The sequence below is a fragment of the Candida dubliniensis genome, chromosome 6, assembly GCF_000026945.1.
Source record: "Candida dubliniensis CD36 chromosome 6, complete sequence".
Taxonomy (NCBI): Eukaryota; Fungi; Ascomycota; class Pichiomycetes; order Serinales; family Debaryomycetaceae; genus Candida; species Candida dubliniensis.
This window is the reverse complement of record NC_012865.1, coordinates 222,754-242,280: the sequence shown is the minus strand read 5'-3', so window position 1 is coordinate 242,280 and position 19,527 is coordinate 222,754. Positions and strand designations below refer to the sequence as shown.

Here is a 19,527-nt window from a genome sequence, read left to right as displayed (position 1 = left end):
ATGACTATTGAATCAGCTAATTCATTTGTTGTTCCATCAGATACTAAACAAATTGATATTACTCCATTAGGTTCAACAAAATTATTCCAACCAATTAAAGTTGGTAATAATGTTTTACCTCAACGTATTGCTTATGTCCCTACCACGAGATTTAGAGCCACTAAGGAACATATCCCAAGTGATTTACAATTACAGTATTATAATGCTCGTTCTCAATACCCAGGGACATTAATTATTACTGAAGCAACTTTTACATCGGAACAAGGTGGTATTGATTTACATGTTCCAGGAATCTACAATGATGCCCAAGCTAAAAGTTGGAAAAAAATCAATGAAGCAATTCATGCCAACAAAAGTTTTAGTTCAGTTCAATTATGGTATTTAGGAAGAGTTGCTAATGCTAAAGATTTGAAAGATGCTGGATTACCTCTTATTGCACCTTCAACAGTTTATTGGAATGAAGAAAGTGAAAAATTGGCTAAAGAAGCTGGTAATGAATTAAGAGCATTAACTGAAGAAGAAATTGATCATATTGTTGAAGTTGAATATCCTAATGCTGCTAAACATGCCCTTGAAGCTGGATTTGATTATATTGAAATCCATGGTGCTCATGGTTATTTATTAGATCAATTTTTAAACCCTGCTTCTAACAAGAGAACCGATAAATATGGTGGTAGTATTGAAAATCGTGCTCGATTATTATTAAGAGTGGTTGATAAATTGATTGATATAGTTGGTGGTAATAGATTGGCTTTACGTTTATCACCATGGGCTACTTTCCAAGGTATGGAAATTGAAGGGGAAGAAATCCATTCATATATTTTACAACAATTACAACAACGTGCTGATAAAGGTCAACAATTAGCTTATATTTCTATTGTTGAACCTCGTGTCACTGGTATTTATGATGTTTCTTTAAAAGATCAACAAGGTCGTAGTAATGAATTTGCCTATAAAATTTGGAAAGGTAATTTCATTCGTGCTGGTAATTATACTTATGATGCTCCAGAATTTAAGACTTTGATTAATGACTTAGATAATGATCGTACTATTATTGGATTTTCAAGATTTTTCACCTCAAATCCTGATTTAGTAGAAAAATTGAAATTAGGTAAATCATTGAATTATTATAATCGTGAAGAATTTTACAAGTATTATAATTATGGTTATAATTCTTATGATGAATCGGAAAAGGAAGTTCTTGGTAAACCATTGGTATAGATTAAGAATAGAGGGATGTAGTATCTTTTTAGCTTCCATCTGTAATAGTTTAGATTTGTTTAATATAAAGTTACACTAGTAAGAACTATTAATGTTGTACAACTACGTAGAAAAAGGTCCTTGTCGAAATCTAAGAAATCGTTCTCTCAAAGACATATATGTTTCATTTTAATTTTGATATACTTATATTCTCAAATATAAATTACTTTTCCTATCTAGTATTATATTCCTTTTATTGTGAAAGGGATTTAGTATAAAACAATGGGATTGCTGGAGAAGTTGAAGTTTTCACATGAATTGATTTAATAGTATCCAAATCTAAACTTTTTACAACATCATTAATATTAGCAATTAAATCATTATTATCAAATTTAATTTTCCCAATTTTAATAGTAATATTATTACCAATTGGTGGTAAATAATAAGTACTATTTAATACTTTATTTAATTGATTAGTCAAGGTAACTATTGATAATTGTTTACCATTAGATTGTGATTCTGAATCTGTCTTTGTGGCGGTGACTTTTATTGGAATAGGGATTTTATCATTAGATGAACCTTTTGAATAAAATACTTTACCTAAAGTATTAGGCATAATATTTAATATAGCTTCATCAATTAAAAAAATTTTAAATTGATGATATAATTCTCGTTTTTTTTCAAATGATTTATATTCAGTTTTAATAGAATTTAATGGAATAATTTGAGAAATTTGTGATAATGATTGACTATTGTCTAATTCATTTAATTCATCAATTGATTTAATTAATTCATCACGAATAATTAAACATATATTATTATCAACAATTATATCATTATTACTATTGCTAGTGGAATTCTGGTTGTTTTCATATAATGGTTTGGTTAATTTGATTGATTTTGGTTTGAATTGAGGTTTAGAAGACCAGAATTTTTTAGAATCTATAGTCAAGTAGAAGGATTCATTTTGTTTATCATCTTCATCATCTTCATCTTCATCAAACAATTTCGATTTTTTGGAATCTTTGGATTCTATTTCTTGTTGTGATTGTCTGGTTATATATTTTTTCAATTCACTAATTGCCTTTTCAGTGATTTCTTCAGGAATTAAACTTGAATTCTCGGTAACAGTTTCCACAATTTCTTCTTTTTTTTCTTCTTCTTGCTTAGGTGTAGTCTTCTTGGTGGTAGTTTTCTTTACTGATTTATTCTTGGTGGTTTTTGATGGTGATGATGATGGTTTGATAACTTTGCTTTTGGTTACTTTAGCTGCAGTTGGAGAAGCTTTGGCAGCAGTAGTGGTAGCAGCAGCTGCTGATTTAGATCTTGTTTTAGCCATAATAGAATGGGGTTCTAATGTTAATGATTGTTAATTATATGCTTAAAACTCAGAACGAATAAGAATATCCAACTAATTTTTTTTTTTTTTTTCATCTCATCTCTCTCTCTTAGATTTGATTTTTGTAAGAAGAAGAGGAATTTATAGCACCCTTTTTATATACAGGATTTCATCAATAATATATTTTACAAGAAGTAATGATATAAATATATATTGAAGAATAATTGAAAGTATAAACAGTCAGTAAATGATATTTTCCAAATTATTTACAATTTAGTTATGAGTATTTTATTTGTTATATATTGTGTACTTTTTCTGTATGTTTAATTATCAGTTGCATTAAGAACAATTTTCGGAAGTTCCATTTGTTCAATATTGTCACATTCATCATCATCATCATCATTTATACTTCTCTCTTTCTCTTCATTTTCATGAGTTTTCAATTTTTCCCATAAATAATCATGAATATTTGTTTCATTTGGTCCTTCTTCAACTTTATCCCAATCATCCCATTCACTATGTGGTGAAGCTGGTGGTGAGATTAAAAATCGTTTAATTTCAAGATCTTTCGGTATATCCAAAAATCTTCCCCCTACTCCATGTGATTCTTCCTCCTCTTCATCATCATCCAGATTTAGTATTCTACTATTATCTTTTAAACTGTAACTAATTGATATTGTATTTCCACCAATTGTTGTTTCCCATTGATTTAATAAAAATGTTTTCGTCTTGGTGGCGATTTTGGAAGTTTGACAATATAATAAAATTCGTTTAAATTTCATTAATACAATTAATTCAATCATATATGGTTGATCACCCAATATTGAAATTATTGGTTGAGGATTTGATAATAATGAATCATCAATATTAGTAATGATTAATGTATTAGTCGGTTTTCTTGGCATGATATCAAATAATGTTGATACAGTTTTAATTTGTGTCAAAATAATGTAATGAATTGATTATTAATTAGATGTAAAAGAATGTTTTTTGATAATATTGAAGGAGGTATGTAGTCACTAAGTATGGTTTATCTTTTCGATGTTGGCTATGCTTTGGTTTTTGTAATTTTCTATGACGTTGCCAGTAAAATTTGCGAGTGCCACTTTCGTGTAAGTAGACAAAATTCAAAATGGTATGTGTTCAATCAAGAACCAATTATTATCCCCATATATATATTATATATAATGGAAGAACGGATCTAGGGAAGTCTATTGGCTTGTACCATATATCTCACATGTATTATTGTTTTAGAATCAACTAATCAAGCAATAAAGATATGGTCATCATTCAGTTCAACCCTCAATCTGTCTCTAGTATAACCATTTGGTAGCACTTTAATTATTCTGTTTTTTTTTTTCCGTCTTACAATCAGAGGAAACTTATCATTAAGTATAGAGATTGTATTTAGATTACTATATATATACTTATAAATATATGTATAAGGTCTTTAAAACTATCAATAAAGTTTAGTTTTCTTTTGAAGAATTAAATGTAAAATCGTTAATTAAAACAATTATCATGTTATTGTTTTTGTTGTTGTTTTTTTTTTTTGTCATAATTTAGAAGAAATGTGTCCTTCTAAAATAATTTGCATACTTCTTCCCTTCCCCTTCCTCCTACTATCATCTAAGGTTCATCATTTTTTTAATTCTTTTACTATCATGACCACCACCATCATTATCATCATTATTTAATCCATTAACATCACTGACACCATCATCATCATCATAATCATTATCACGATCTTGACCATGACGTAAATGATTATAATCCCGTTTATTATTTTTATAAAGATCAAATAATGACCAAAATTTCAAATTTTCATCACCAGCAACAGTTGCTAAAGTAAGATTATCAGGAGATAAACAACCATTTAATATTCTTGTATCATGAGCATTAATTATCTCACCAGTTTTTTGTAACGTTGGATAATTAAATAAAGAAATACTATTACTAGGGAATCCATGAGTTGCCACAATTTCTAATCCAGTACCATTAGCATACCCCCAATTTAATGAAGATATTTGTGAACCAGTTTCAATGGTATTTACTCTAGCTCCAGTGGTGGTATTCCAGAAATTAATTGTTTTATCAGTAGATCCACCACCAGTCGCTAATAATGTTGATTGATAAGGACACCAAGATAATGCTTTAACAGCAGCTTTATGATTAGATTTTGAAAATATTGGTGTAGTAACATTTCTCGCATCCCAAATGCATACTAAATTATCATTCCCACCACTTGCAAATTGTAATGAATCATTAATACTAGTAGGAGTAGTAGTGGTGGTGGTGGTTCCAACAGGACGATATTCAATACCACAAATTTCTGCAGAATGAGCTTCTTGATTTTTATTAACTAAATGATTAGCCACTCTAACATCAGAAAAATAAATATGACCCATTCTTGATCCACTAGTTAAAACATGTTGATTCCAACTTTGCAGAGCAATTCGAGTTAAATGATTATCACAATTCAATGTTCGTAATTTACTATTTGATTCAATATCCCAAATCTCAATTAATCCATCATCTTTACCAATAGAAATATATGAACCATCTTGTGACCATCTTAATGATGTTACCAAAGTTTTATCGGCAAGTTCACATAAAAGTCCAACAGATCCAGTAGATGCATTCCATACATAAACTGCATCTTCTAACCCAATGGCTAATAAATTTGTCAGAGACCATGCTAATAAATTCAAATAAAAATCATCAATTAACCCAGGAGCATCAAGAACTCTTTCTGGAGCATTGGGTATTTTATTGGCTCTTGCAGCTGCAGCTGAAGGTGTTAATGTCCCTGATTTAGTTAAAAAACTTGTTCTAAACAATTGAGAATTTGGTATATTAGATGCACCTGGTGTTAAACTTGATGATTGATTAGATAATTGTCGAACTAAATTCACAGGTTTTTTCCGTTCTGGTGGTAATGGTTGATATAATAATATTCTCGAATTCATTTCTAATCCACATGCTTCAGCTACATGATGTTGATAAATTTTTGAAGTTTGTGCCTTAATATGTACTTCTGGGGCAGCATTAGGTAATGGTACTTCATTAGATGTATCTAGTTTACCAGTAACTGAATTGTATCGAGATGGAATAAATCGATCAGAAGATGTTGTTGATGATTGTTGTTGTTGATGTAAATCTGATAATGATGAAGATCCACCTTGACTTATGAGTGAATTGGCTCGACGTAGAATAAATGGATTAGATAATGATTGTGTCAGTGAATGAGTTGTTGTTAAACTCGATGTTGATTTGGAGAGAGAAGGTAAGATTGCTGTTTTGGATCTACCATTAATTGGTGGTCGTAATGATGGCGGTAATTGTGGTCGTTGAAATTTTGATGTTGGTTTTGCAATGGGTTTAATGGTTGTTGTCGATGAAGAATCAGCGGCAACTTCTGCACTAGCACCAACACCAGCACCAGAATTTGAAGAAGATATTGATGATCTTTTCAAAGATTGTTGCTTTAAAGGTGTATCATTAGGCAAATGAACTGTTCTGTTGGAAATATTTGGACTCATTTGTTGAAGATAATGTCTTTTAGATGGTGAAATTGATGCATTGTTGGCTGATGGTGCCGCTGATAATGACACATTGGAAGGTTTTCTGGTTGGACTTTTGGATTTGGTGGGTGGATCGATGGAGTCATTTTTTAGAAGAATATTATTATTCTTGAAAATCGTGGGTTTACTGTTAGGAGATACCAATGACATAACAGGCTTGAATAAATACTATAGTTGAATGATAATAAGCAAAAAAAAAAAAAAAAAAATTGGTGATGATGCTAATGATCTAGCTTTTTGTTCTTTTGGAAATTAATGAATTAATTATTAAAAAGGGAAGAAGAAAGTTCTAATTAAAAATGAAATAACAATGCAATTTAATGGGTCAATATACTCGTAATCACAACGAAAGTAGTATAATGAATCTTTTCAATGATAATAATATGGGATTGAGCGGGTAAGAAAAGTGTTAAACAGATGAAAGGAAACTATTGTAACCAGAACAAAAAACAAAAAAAAAAAAAAATGAAAATGAAAAGAACAATGTAATTTTGGAAAAAAAAAAGAAAATTTGTTATGGAACTGATGATGATATTTGTTCGTAGATCAATTTCAATTTCAGTAACCTATTTTTTTTTTGATTTTCCACACACAATGAGTTTTTCTATTGTTTGATTCAGGTTGAACTGTAGGCTGTTGAAAAGTGAATGTAGTGTTGGTGATGTTAAATATGTTAATATTGATTTATGGATGGGGATGATTGTAGAAGAAAAGAAAAGAATAAATAGAAAAATTGGAAAGTTGAAAGTTGAAAGTTGAAGTTTTAGTAGTAATTTCAGGTTGATTGGGTGATGCTGATATATATATATATATGACCTATACGTATAATATTAATAATGAAATTCCAAAAAGCAATAAATAAATTAATCAACAATAACTAATAATCTGACTATTTATTAAAGTACTAGTAATAAATATGAATTATAAATAGTTGATGATAGTATATTGTTGGAATTGAAAGTAGAAGTGGAAGTGGAATGAAGTTGGTTGAATGAAATTGGTGATGAGATTGAAAGTAAAATTAAAGAAATACCTTAACGTCTTTCTCTCTCTCGTCAAACTAGACTAGACACATAATAAAGTATTGCATACTATTAAATTGGAATCAAAAATATAAAATTTTTTTTTACAACCAATTGTTTACATTTTAAACGAATTAGGTAAATCAATTGATTTGTTACTTTTTTGCAACACACACACACACATCCGCCATTTTAGCAACACAAGTACACTACTCTGAGTTGGGAATCTCAAATCGACTTCAACGGAATTCGCCATCAATTATTGCTCTTCTTCCTTCTTATAGATGAAATTCCTAAAAAGGAATTAAGTATTGTTCGTGTTATAGAACTGTTTTCTGTTGCTATTTGGGTTTAATTGTTTGGTGGTGATATTGTTGGAAGAAAAGAGTATAAAGCTATACAGGATAATATAATTCACTTAAACTGAAACTTCTTTTGAGGATGGATAGGGATTCCGTTCTTAAACAATTGATTATTGTTTGTTGATAGCTTTTGTTATATCTCTTTGACATTTTGTAGGAATAATTTGAAAGTAACGGTCACGTGACCTGATTTTGTTGACTTACATATTTATCTGAGAATATTAGCAAAATATGATTTAAATTATTAACCAAAAAAAATATCATTAACACTAATGATATTATGTGACTTATGATCAACATTGTGATTTACTATATTATAAACCCTGTAAACAGATTGTATTGGATAAGAAGCTATTTAATGTCTTAGTTGCCCTATAAAGGGGGCAATGTTGTTGTTTTTACACACCCAGGTCGTGTAGCAGTACCCACTTATATATCACGTGACCTAAACAATTGAAAATTTGGGTTTTTTGTTGGACGAAACAAAACTACATCAAACCAGAAGAGAATCTAGCAACCCTTAAACACATTACAAGATCAACCACCAATTGGAATTATATTCATCATTGATAATATACTCCACATTATTTTCAAGAATATATATATATATATATATTTCCCTACTTTATCATATAAAATCCAATAACTCCCATGCCAGCTTATCATTCAACATTTTTAGCAGAAGAACAAAATCAAAGTATCAATTCTGGAATTCGAACCATTGGTAATTTATCATTATTACCATTCCATACTAATTTCCGAGGTCCAATTTATCCACCACAAACAAACTCATCAGATAATGATTATGATATAATTGAAGAAATATTAGATTTATTTCGAGCCAATTCATTTTTCAAAAATTTTGAAATTAAAGGAAATTCTGATCGATTATTAATTTATGGAATATTATTTATAAATCAATGTTTAACTAAATTAACTAAATTTACTAATGCAAAAGAAGCCACGAAATTATTAATTAATTTAAGTGTTGATAATTTCCATTTACCAGGAGATATTGGATTCCCATTAAATTCTTTATATATTGCTCCAGCAAATAAAAATGAATACGAATTATTGAAAAATTATTTAACTCAATTTAGACAAGAATTAAGTGATCGATTAATTAAAAGAATTTATAAAGATGATCCAAATGTTCCAAGTAAACATTGGTTAGCTTTTACAAAAAGAAAATTCATGAATAAAAGTTTATAGTTATGTTATATAAATGGAATTAATATTTTTGATTTTGTAGTTTGTTGATAATTAATATATTTATCACCATATTTAATTATTAATTGATTTTCTTCATATTGAATTCGAATTTTGAAAAACCAATTCAAAATATAAATTGATAATATTAAATTACCAATATTTAATAACATTAATTGTATACCAATACAAAATAACCAAAATCCTAAATAACTAGGATGTCTAATATATTTATAAATTCCATGAGTAATTAACTTGTCATGTTGTTTATTATTAAAAGTGGTGGTTAAATAATGATTAAATGATAATCCACAAGTTTTCATAGCTAAATGACGAATAAATAATCCCAATAAACTAATACTTAATCCTAATATTTGTATAACCAAATACCACCAACAACAGGCATTATTGTTAGGCAAATAATTGATAATTATCCAATTAAATTTATCTAATCTTAATAATAAATATTCCCAAATGGTTAATAATTGTAAATTCCAAAATTGTTTATTACCTTTATTACCATAAATTAAAAATGATTTTGAAGTAACTGAATTATATTGATATAATGATGTATTAATAAATTCCATTAAGAAAAATCCATGTAATAAAAAAGAATAAATAATTAACCAAATGTATTTATTATTAGAAAAGGAGAAAGATGTTATTAATAGTAGTATGATGGATATGGTGAATGTAATACCCATGATAAAACAAGTAAGGAAGATTTCTAATAAATTATTGTCTTTAGGATTATATGTTAGTGGCGTCATTGTATGTTGTGTATGTGATGGTATAATCGGGGGAATTATATCATATCCTGGTCTAGATGTTGATGTTGAGCCAAGGTTGGAAAATCAATGTGATTCTTTAATCAATTGAAAGATGTGTAGCTGTACTTAACAATATTTGTGTGAATCAAAAATAGATTACCATACTTCAAAAAAAAAAAAAAGGAAAAATGATTTAGCGTGTTTGGAGTGTTCATCAATATCAACATCAAGAATTTTTCACTTCTTCTTCTTCTTCTTCAACCAATTTACAATACCAATCATATATATATATATACCCAGCAAACCTAATTATTAGAATCAAATCCAATTTCCCTCCCCCTTTTTTTTTGTTTTGTCCTTTACTTAATGACATTATCAACAATTTTTTCAAAACGGAATTTATCAAGATATAATCCTGAAAAAGTCAATTTACTTAAAATTGTATTAAAATCATTTTTATTAGGTAGTTTATTCACAATTAATTTATATAATTTATTATTTACATTTAATAAATTTTGGTATCAAATTAATTTATTTATAATTTTTTTAATAATTTTCCATAATTTAGAATTTATTAATACTGTATTATTTAATAATTCTCAAGTTGATGATGATTCATTTATATTAGAAGATAAAGAAATGTTTATAATTAATTTATTATCAATAATAGAACATATAATAATTCATAATTATGATTATTTTAATTTGAAGTTTTATACTGATTCAAAATTTGTTTATGGAATTGGATTAATTTTGATTATTATAGGACAATTTATTCGAAGTTTAAGTATGTATACTGCAAAATCATCATTTAATCATTATATTCAAAAAGAGAAAAAGGAATCAAAAACGTCTAGTTCCGTTGCACTTGAACAAATAGATAATACCGACGACAACAATGATGTTGATGCTGATGATGATATGGGTCATAAATTAATAACTACAGGGATTTATCTGATATTTCGTCATCCATCATATTTTGGATTTTTCATTTGGTTTTTAGGTTTACAAATTTTTTTAAATAATATAATTGTATTAATTATTGGTGGAATTATATTATGGAAATTTTTTAATGAAAGAATTCAATTTGAAGAAATTTATTTAGTGAAGTTTTTTGGAATTGATTATATAAATTATCGTAATAAAACTAAAACTTGGATGATGATATGATATGAATAGGTGTTTGGTAAATATCAAAAGTTAAATGTGGGATTGTTGTTGTTGTTGATGATGATAGGGTTAGACAAGTAGTAGATGTATTCGGGACTTTCCCAAAAACTCACCTTTAATGATTTCCCTAGTTAATCGGTATATACATTTATCTAGAAAAGAATACAAAGCTCTTTATTCTAATACATTCGATGATGTATTTGCAAAAGCATACATATATATATAATATCTATATCTAAAAAATCAATATAAATCTAATCTAATCTAATTTAATCTAAAATCTAAAATCTAAATTGGATCTATATACCACCATGATAGGAGCAATCATTAATGAGTTTGCTTTTTAGGATCAACACCAAATCCATTAACATTTCTATACATCATAACACCATTATTACCATCGACATATTGACACCATCTAGCTGATTTCCATAATGAAACCCACATATTTTCATCACTATGTTGATAATGAATCCCCATAACTTTTTTAATGGCTTCACTAGCTTCACGAGCATTATAAAATGGAATACGAGAAACATTATGATGTAAAACATGAGTTTCAATAATATCATGGAAAATATGTTTACCAACAAATCCAAATTCACGATCAATAGTAGCAGCAGCACCACGAGCAAAAGTCCATTGACTAGCTTCATAATGAGGCATTTGTGGATCAGAATGTTGTAAATAAGTAATGAAAACTAACCAATGATTAACTAAAAAATAAGGTAAAATATAATTAATTAATAAATTAAATCCACCAAAATTTTGATACCAAATATAAAGATTAAAAAATTGTAATAAAATTCCTAAATCAGATAATAAAATATACCAATAATCTTTTTTATCAAAAATAAGTGAATTTGGATTAAAATGATTAACTTTTAAAAATGAAACATCAGGATATTTTTGTCCACTTACATTAGCTATTAAATAACTAATCCAACCAAAAGTTTGTTGGAAAATTAATGTTAATAATGAATACATGGGGGAATCACCTAATAAATCATCTAAATCTTTAACTCCACGATTTTGTAAAAATTCTTCCTTTGTTTTAGGAACAAATACCATATCTCTAGTAAGATGACCAGTAGCTTTATGATGTTTACCATGACTAAATTTCCATGAAAAATATGGTACTAATAAATAAGAATGTAATATCCAACCAACAAAATCATTAATATTACCATAATCACTAAAAGCTTGATGACCACATTCATGAGCTAAAACCCAAATCCCCGTACCAAATAATCCTTGACACCAAACATAACTTGTCCAAGCTAAAAATCTAATAAATTGATTAGGAATTAAATGAATATAATTATTAGCAATAAAACCTAATACTATCATACAAAAAATATCACGGAAAACGTAAGATAATGATTGTAATAATCTACGTTCATAACAATGAGTTGGAATAGCTGATAAAATATCTTTAATAGTATAATCAGGAACTTTAAATTCATTACCATAAGTATCAATAGCAGTTAAATTGGTTTGATATGATGAGGAAGTAGAAGTGAAACTGGCAATATTACCTGATTTACTAATAGTAGCAGAACTATCAGTAGAATCATTATTGGGGTTGTTATTGAATCCTGATGAAAAGGAAGTTGTAGCAGCTGTCATATTGAAATATAATGAATAATTATTACAACTGATAAAGAAAGAAAGGAAGAAGAGGAAGAAGAATGAAAGAAAGAAATAAAAAAAATTGGAAAAATGAAAAAAAAAAAAAAATTTATATATCTAAACAGACGAATAGAATGAAATGGAAATGAATTTTACAAATAGGAGAAGAGAAAGATATCACCAGACAATGAGCACTAACTACATAGTAATAATAATAATAGTCAATTAGTTACGTTACTTAGATCCAGGAGAGTAGGTTAGTAAGTATCTATTAAAGACTTGGCGAGCCAATAATAAGACAATAATTGATTAATTTCTTTTTCTTCTTCTAAAGGAACTGTTTTGCAATTAAGTTTTCTTTCATATGCCAAAAAAACAACTACAAATTGGACATCTCTCTTGAATTAAACCAAATTTAAGCGCCAAAAGATATATCCTTGGTGTAAAATATTTATTTCTTCATTGAGTTAAAAAAATAGAACTCATTTCTTTTTCATTGTCAATATTGTTTTTGTTTTTTTTTCTTTTATTTTTAACCAAATACTTTTGTCCATATATTAGAAGTAAATCATTTGAAGAGATAAAACTAAAAGTTTGTGTAATAATATAATACCCTCCACCACCTTCTTCTTCTTCAATAAAAGAAAGGAAGGGAATTGCAACCCTTAATTCTTTGACTTTATAACGCTTAAAGATGATAATGACAAATTCAATTCAAACGGCCTTCTCATCTCTCTCTCTCTTTTGATATATTTTGTTGAGTTGTTTATATAAATTCAGGCACATCTTTTCCCCCAACAAGGATCAGTGTTATTTGTGTGCATACGTTTGTTTGTTGGGTTTTTTTTGATGCATTAATTGTGGAATTTGCATTTTGTTACTCCCTTTAATTATACACATACCACAAACAAGTCTATCTAAATAGATTGTACAAATACTTGATCATTTTAAAGTTAGACACAAGGAAATTGACTTCTTCTCATCGTATATTGTATATACGTTACGTTATATAATAGAATAACTTTATAATATGGACCAATAATAAGACCATTCATTTTTTCGATAATTTCAATTGACTACCATGACTATAATAAATAATAATAAAACGTGTCATTTCTAGTCTTGTTTTCCTCTTCGGTTAAAAGGAAGTCATCATTATATATATATTTTTAAAATTACTCTCTCTCTCTCTCTCTCTCTAAACATCAATAATGACAATCTATCCAATCCAATTTCCCATTGAATCTTTTATATTGGAATGTTCTTCTTATAGGAGGGTTGACAATAGTATTTGATTTATGGAAATGGTACACATCTCATTAAAATATTAAAACGTCGTGCATCCATGGTTGAAATATTTTTTCTTTTTTTTTTTTTCTTTTTTTAGATCTTTTGCAATAGGCCTCAGTTACGTGATTCATAGTTTAATATTTTTGACAGGAAGAAGGAGGAAGTGGTTGGGGTTTTATTTAAGAATTTGAATCCTAAAATATAACAATGGAGCACTGCATAGTGCTGTTGTTGGAAGCAAGAAATTGTTAATCATTTATGGCTCGGAAGAAGAAGAACAGCAATTATTTTGAACTTCCGGAATGGACAAAAACATCCTTAAACATGGTTCTTAAGGAATCTTGTTATCAAAATTCTTATTGGAAAGTTGAAACTGATCCTGTTGTAAGCTGCAAAAAAGGTAGTCGGAAATACTATAGTTTTCTTAATAAAGAAAACCAATATACTACTATTTTGTTCTTTATTTGATCATATTAATACACCCTCTAATTTCGAAGTACATACTTTGACTAGTAACAATTTTTAGAAAGACACGCATACAATATTAACTACTTTTTCCTTTTCAAGCCACCCCCACCCCCGCCATACTGTGTTCTGCCCCACTTATTGACTTTAGTCCTTTTTTTGTTATCTGATTGCTATAGTTGCTTTTAACCTCATTGAGATCTACCCCCCTCCCCCCCCCCTGTTTTCCCAAAAGAAAATGATTGGCTAATACAATAGAGCATAATACAGATTGATAATTGCCTATTTTCTTGGTTAATTATATAAACTTGATTCAAATCTGAGATTTATCCATCTTTGTATTAAATAATGTTATTTCTTCCTATCTTTTTATTAACAAAGCTTATATATATATTTATTGTTTATTGTTTCTAACGAATATTATTCAATCTAGTTGTATTCATATGAACATTAATATCCAATTTATCAGCACTTTCTTCAATTTTTTTCAATCTAGTATTTTGATTATCGACTTCAGTACCCATAGTATTAGCTAAACCTTTTAATTTTTTAGCATATTGATCAATTTGATTCAAATTCAGAGCAATTTCTTTTTCCATATCATCATCTTCACTATCATTTTCAAATTGATATCTTTTAGCAGCCGATAAATTTTTTTCATCTTGATATTTATTATAAATATCATTATTAGTAGAATTATTAGTAATTCCTTGTTTTATACGTTGTTCACTAGCAAACATTTCTTGACGATTAGTTTCTCGAATATATTTTTCTTGTAATTTTTGATTCTTAATTTTTTCTTCTTGTTGACGTAATCGAGATTTTTTATTAAAAGGATTACCATTAGCAGGTATAAAAATTGATCGATTTAATCGTTTTAATTCTTTAACTTTTTCATCAGCTATTTGAGTTTGAGTTTCTGCTAATAATAAATTTTGTTCAGCATTATATAATCGTTCCAGTTGTGATCCTAACATTCCTAATGTATTTGTACCTGATGCATCAGCTTCTTGAGCCATTCTAAGTGTATTTCTTGTACTTTGAACCGATTCTTGTTTAGTGAATTTAATGTCTTGTTTAATGGCTTCAACTTCTTCATCTTCAGAATTGATTTCTTGTTGTTCTTCAGGTACTTCACTAATATCTAAATTCAAATCTTCTTCTTCTTCTCCGTCTCCTCCATATTCATCATTCAAATCTAAATTATAATCATTGGCAGGTTGTTGTTGTTGTTGATTTCTTTTAATGGGTTTTTTATTATCAAACATTTGATGTGAAGGAATGGCATTAAGATCAAGAGTTGAATCAGTATCACCTCCATATCCTTGGGTTTGTCTAGTTGATGTACGAGTAGCATTATATACATTGTCTCGTGGTTTTTGAGACAGTGAACTTCTACCACCAGCATAAGGGTTACCAACAGTACCAGTACCAGTACCACCACTACTATTACTATTGTTTACTGTTGATCCAGAATATGGTGAGTTACTATATGATGAATTATTAGTTGATTTGGCATATGGACTAGAAGCATTTTGACTGGATCTAGAACCATTGTTATTCCCATATGGATTTGATGATCTAGTGGTGGTAGATGTTGTTGATGCATAAGGACTAGATGATGATGATCCCCTTCCATTACCATTACCACCAGAACTTCCATAAGGATTATTATTAGTAGATGAAGTACTACTACTACCACCACCACCATAAGGATTATTACCATTACCACTATCATTGCTATTATTGGCATAAGGATTCAGATTATTATTATTATTATTGCCAGGATTAATATTGGCATAAGGATTCCCTCCAACTGGTCCTAATTGTGGTTTCATATTAGCTCGTTCTTGAGCATAATTTTTAAATGCTCCAAATTTCTCTTGTCGAGTATTATTTGATCTTGTAGAAATCCCAACTCGACTTAATTCTTCTCGAATTTCTTGTTCAGTTGGTTCTTTCTTTTGAAACATTTTCTTAATACCCATCTTTGATTAATTGTAATTATATGATATAAACAGGAAGTAAATGAATTATTTGATTATTTTGTTGAAGTTTAAGTATGATCAGTATTTTTCGTTGATGAAATGAAATTTTGATTGGAGTACAGCCTTGAATGAACAGCAAAAGTTAGTGTGAGAAGTGAGAGAAAAAAAAAAAAAAATGACGATGCTATTTTTATAACAAGGAGATTGACAAACATAAATAAATAAATAAATAAATATTTAACTAATCGTCTACTATAAAACTGACAAACAAGATTAACTAATGGTTATTGTAATTCTATACTTTACCCCCAAAACCTCATAATCCTCTGTTGTTTGTAATTATGATTTATTGTTCCAGTAAAGTTTGATTCTTTGTAAATCACGTGACCACTAGTATAATTCTGGTATGAAACCAATAATGATTTGAAAAACTAAAGTTTCACTATTGTTACTTTAGAAGTATTTTACTTCAATTTACTGTCTATGGAAGCATGGGTTTGAATGTGTTAATGGAAGGGTTTACGAAATGTGTGTTTCTCTGGGTGTAGAATTGTAAGGGGCTCACGATAGATTTTTTTTTTTTCAGTTTCTACTACTTGAATCAACTTCCCATGGAAAAGCCTTTATTGGCAAATAAACATATACTAGACTATGTGGATAACATATCATAAAGATGATCCAAGAGGGGGTATGTTAGTGCTTAATACTTTTTACATTCAATTGACTTCAAACTAACTAACAATTTATTAGAATATAAACATTTATCACCAGAAACAAATTATACTGTGGGACGTGATGAGAATACTGATATCAAATTTTGGTCACCTAAGGTATCACGAGAATTAATTGAATTAATAACTGGCCCCAACATTACAAATACACAATTATCATCATCATCATCATCACCCGCATCAACATCAGCAGTTGGTGACAAAACATTATTAATCATTAGAATATGTAGTCGAGCGAAAACAATTATAAATGGAAAGACTTATAAATTATTATCAAAAGATAGTAAACCAGAAGAAATTGATTTCACTAATGAAACAAAATTGAAAATTGAAACTATTTCCCAAATTGATAAACAAACTGGACAAATTATAACTCAAGATACACCACTTTTCATTGAATGGGTTCCATTAAGGTTATATATTAGTTCAAATGATAAATATGATCAAATTCATTATAAGACAATAATAAAGAATCATGGTATTGATATTCAGATTGTTGATAATGTAATGGATGCAACTCATTATTATTATGATAATGATATTATCAATATTGAACAAGAAGAACAAAAAAATGAATTCAAACTGGCCATTATCAAAGGGATCCCAATTTTAAATTCACAATGGTTACAAATGGTATTAGGTCATGAACATGACAATGAACATTATAGGAATACTACTAGTGTTAAAGATTGGTTATTGGATATAGATTATCCAAAGTATTTACCAAATAATGATTATGTTCCGAAAAATAATAGATTGAAATTGTTTGGCGATATTAAATTGGTATCATTAGAGAAAATAGATTGGTTGGAAACAATTATTATAGATTTTACATTGTTGATACAACAAGAAGGAGATCCAAAAAATCAAGATTATTTACAATCTAAAATAGGTGATAATCAATTTATTTTAATTGCTTCAACACCAATGACAACAACAATGAATAGACATAATTTCCAAACTATAACTATGGATCAATTATGGCAATCAATTAAAACAAATTCAATTCTGGATCTCCCCAAGAATTCATTAAAACAATTGAAACGTACATCAACAACTATGCTATCAACAGATAAATCAGCAGCAACAGCAACTACGTCTCCAGAAGTAGTAGCACCTCCAGGACGGAAGAGAAGGAAATATGAAAAAGTTGATAGATTGCATTTCTTCTCTTTAGCAACAGCACCAACTACACGTGATTCTTCCCCTAAAGTATCAATTTTGGACACTAACAATAAAAGTATTTCACCTGAATCAACTAGTCAGAAAAATACTAGCGGTGATAATGATTCAATAACTCAAGAGATAACCCAATTAAGTGATCCCATTAAAAAAATCCCAACCCTTGAACAAAAACGAAAAGTTTTAAATTCTTCACAAACCATTAACTTAAATCAAAATGATGTACTTATTAGTTCAAATGATTCAAATTTATCAATACCCTTACCAGCTAATCAATTAGCTTTACAATCCAAACTGAATTCCAAATCACAAAAATCTAGTTTAAATTCTGGCTCAAACTCTTCATCAATAAATACTGAAGAAGAAAACCCATCGATTGGATTCAAACGTAAAAATAAAGACAAAGATGATGATGTTATTGTTGATCGAAAATCATTTAAAATTCCTAAAATTACACCAAAAGTATCATTAGTAGATGCAGTTTTAAAAGTTCAAGAATTAAATAAACCACAAAATTTTGAATCAGATTTTGAAATTAATGAGAATTTGAAAAATTTAGCAATTGTTGAAGTTGTTGAATTAGTGAATCGTCGTAATCGTAATCGTAACCGCAACAAGGGTACTGATGGTGTTGGTAATGTTGAATCAAGGTATACTGGAAGAAAGAATTTTAAGAAATTTAAAAAGAATGCACCATCATCAAATAATAATCGAAGAAGAATTGGGTTATATACTGTTGAAGATAATCTAGAAGAAGAGGAAGATGAAGATGAAGAGGAGGATGGTGATCACAATGATACGACTAGAGATGATAATTATTATGAAGTTTATTTTTAATTAGCTTGGTTGTAGTTAGAAGATTCAGTTATGTATTAAAGAGGTTAAGTAATTGTATATCCTGTTATGTAGTTTTCAAAATCATCAAATGGTTGTTTATTTTTTTTTGGTTAAAATTTTATGCCAATTATGGAATAAATGTTCTTCATTACAACCAATAAATAATCTACTCTCCTCAAAGATGTTTCAAATCATTACATTATCCCTTATTACTCATCAGCATTGATATTCATATACACAAAACCTATAGGGAAGGGATACCGGATATCGGATGATACAACTTTTTATTTCACGTTATCTCAATTTGTTTCTTCCGTGAATCGTTGTCTGCAACTCTAATAGAAAATCAACGCTTAATAATAATTTTACTAATAATATCAAAGATCCCCTTCAGTTTAATCGATTAAATCGTTCGTATGCTTAGTAATAACTAGAGTTCAGCTCCTTTTTTTTTGCCAAATATCCTTTGTATCTGAGGGTTGCAAAATTTACTTAGACTTGTTGTGTAAATGTGGCTTATACACATGTTAAATTGATGAACAATAGTAAGTGTACTACCAGACCTAAAATATTAAAGAGATGAGTGAATTGATATCAGTTTATACTCTAGCCACAATTACACTCGCCATAGTGGAACAATTACCAATACAATTTAATAATCAAAACAGTTTTGTACAATTATTTCTAATACGATGATTACAAATAGTTAAACAATCAACTGTGATTATGATATGGCTTCATTATTT

At 28.4% G+C, this 19,527-nt stretch overlaps 10 protein-coding genes across 10 annotated transcripts; 4 read left to right on the top strand and 6 right to left on the bottom strand. All coding sequences in view use genetic code 12, as the record gives it.

Moving 5' to 3' along the window:
* Positions 1–1,221, top strand: EBP1 (NADPH dehydrogenase, putative; the record flags this gene model as incomplete). The annotated part of the gene is made up of 1 exon (XM_002420864.1): positions 1–1,221. One exon carries the CDS (start codon positions 1–3, stop codon positions 1,219–1,221), a length of 1,221 nt encoding a protein of 406 aa, XP_002420909.1.
* Positions 1,222–1,453: 232 nt separating this feature from the next.
* Positions 1,454–2,539, bottom strand: CD36_61280 (proteasome-interacting protein, putative; the record flags this gene model as incomplete). The annotated part of the gene is made up of 1 exon (XM_002420863.1): positions 1,454–2,539. One exon carries the CDS (start codon positions 2,537–2,539, stop codon positions 1,454–1,456), a length of 1,086 nt encoding a protein of 361 aa, XP_002420908.1.
* Positions 2,540–2,862: 323 nt separating this feature from the next.
* On the bottom strand, positions 2,863–3,444 carry CD36_61270 (calcipressin-like protein, putative; the record flags this gene model as incomplete). Its single annotated transcript, XM_002420862.1, has 1 exon — positions 2,863–3,444. One exon carries the CDS (start codon positions 3,442–3,444, stop codon positions 2,863–2,865), a length of 582 nt encoding a protein of 193 aa, XP_002420907.1.
* A 720-nt stretch (positions 3,445–4,164) lies between these two features.
* Positions 4,165–6,273, bottom strand: CD36_61260 (APC/C activator protein, putative; the record flags this gene model as incomplete). The annotated part of the gene is made up of 1 exon (XM_002420861.1): positions 4,165–6,273. One exon carries the CDS (start codon positions 6,271–6,273, stop codon positions 4,165–4,167), a length of 2,109 nt encoding a protein of 702 aa, XP_002420906.1.
* Positions 6,274–8,158: 1,885 nt separating this feature from the next.
* On the top strand, positions 8,159–8,719 carry CD36_61250 (subunit of the ARP2/3 complex, putative; the record flags this gene model as incomplete). Its single annotated transcript, XM_002420860.1, has 1 exon — positions 8,159–8,719. The coding sequence occupies one exon, from the start codon at positions 8,159–8,161 to the stop codon at positions 8,717–8,719; it is 561 nt and encodes a 186-aa protein (XP_002420905.1).
* A 5-nt stretch (positions 8,720–8,724) lies between these two features.
* On the bottom strand, positions 8,725–9,486 carry CD36_61240 (farnesyl cysteine-carboxyl methyltransferase, putative; the record flags this gene model as incomplete). Its single annotated transcript, XM_002420859.1, has 1 exon — positions 8,725–9,486. The coding sequence occupies one exon, from the start codon at positions 9,484–9,486 to the stop codon at positions 8,725–8,727; it is 762 nt and encodes a 253-aa protein (XP_002420904.1).
* A 366-nt stretch (positions 9,487–9,852) lies between these two features.
* CD36_61230 (farnesyl cysteine-carboxyl methyltransferase, putative) lies at positions 9,853–10,656 on the top strand (the record flags this gene model as incomplete). The annotated part of the gene is made up of 1 exon (XM_002420858.1): positions 9,853–10,656. One exon carries the CDS (start codon positions 9,853–9,855, stop codon positions 10,654–10,656), a length of 804 nt encoding a protein of 267 aa, XP_002420903.1.
* A 327-nt stretch (positions 10,657–10,983) lies between these two features.
* CD36_61210 (delta 12-fatty acid desaturase, putative) lies at positions 10,984–12,285 on the bottom strand (the record flags this gene model as incomplete). Its single annotated transcript, XM_002420857.1, has 1 exon — positions 10,984–12,285. One exon carries the CDS (start codon positions 12,283–12,285, stop codon positions 10,984–10,986), a length of 1,302 nt encoding a protein of 433 aa, XP_002420902.1.
* A 2,168-nt stretch (positions 12,286–14,453) lies between these two features.
* On the bottom strand, positions 14,454–16,031 carry CD36_61200 (protein transport protein, putative; the record flags this gene model as incomplete). Its single annotated transcript, XM_002420856.1, has 1 exon — positions 14,454–16,031. One exon carries the CDS (start codon positions 16,029–16,031, stop codon positions 14,454–14,456), a length of 1,578 nt encoding a protein of 525 aa, XP_002420901.1.
* Positions 16,032–16,682: 651 nt separating this feature from the next.
* CD36_61190 (conserved hypothetical protein) lies at positions 16,683–18,781 on the top strand (the record flags this gene model as incomplete). The annotated part of the gene is made up of 2 exons (XM_002420855.1): positions 16,683–16,718; positions 16,781–18,781. The coding sequence occupies 2 exons, from the start codon at positions 16,683–16,685 to the stop codon at positions 18,779–18,781; spliced, it is 2,037 nt and encodes a 678-aa protein (XP_002420900.1).
* Positions 18,782–19,527: the final 746 nt, after the last annotated feature.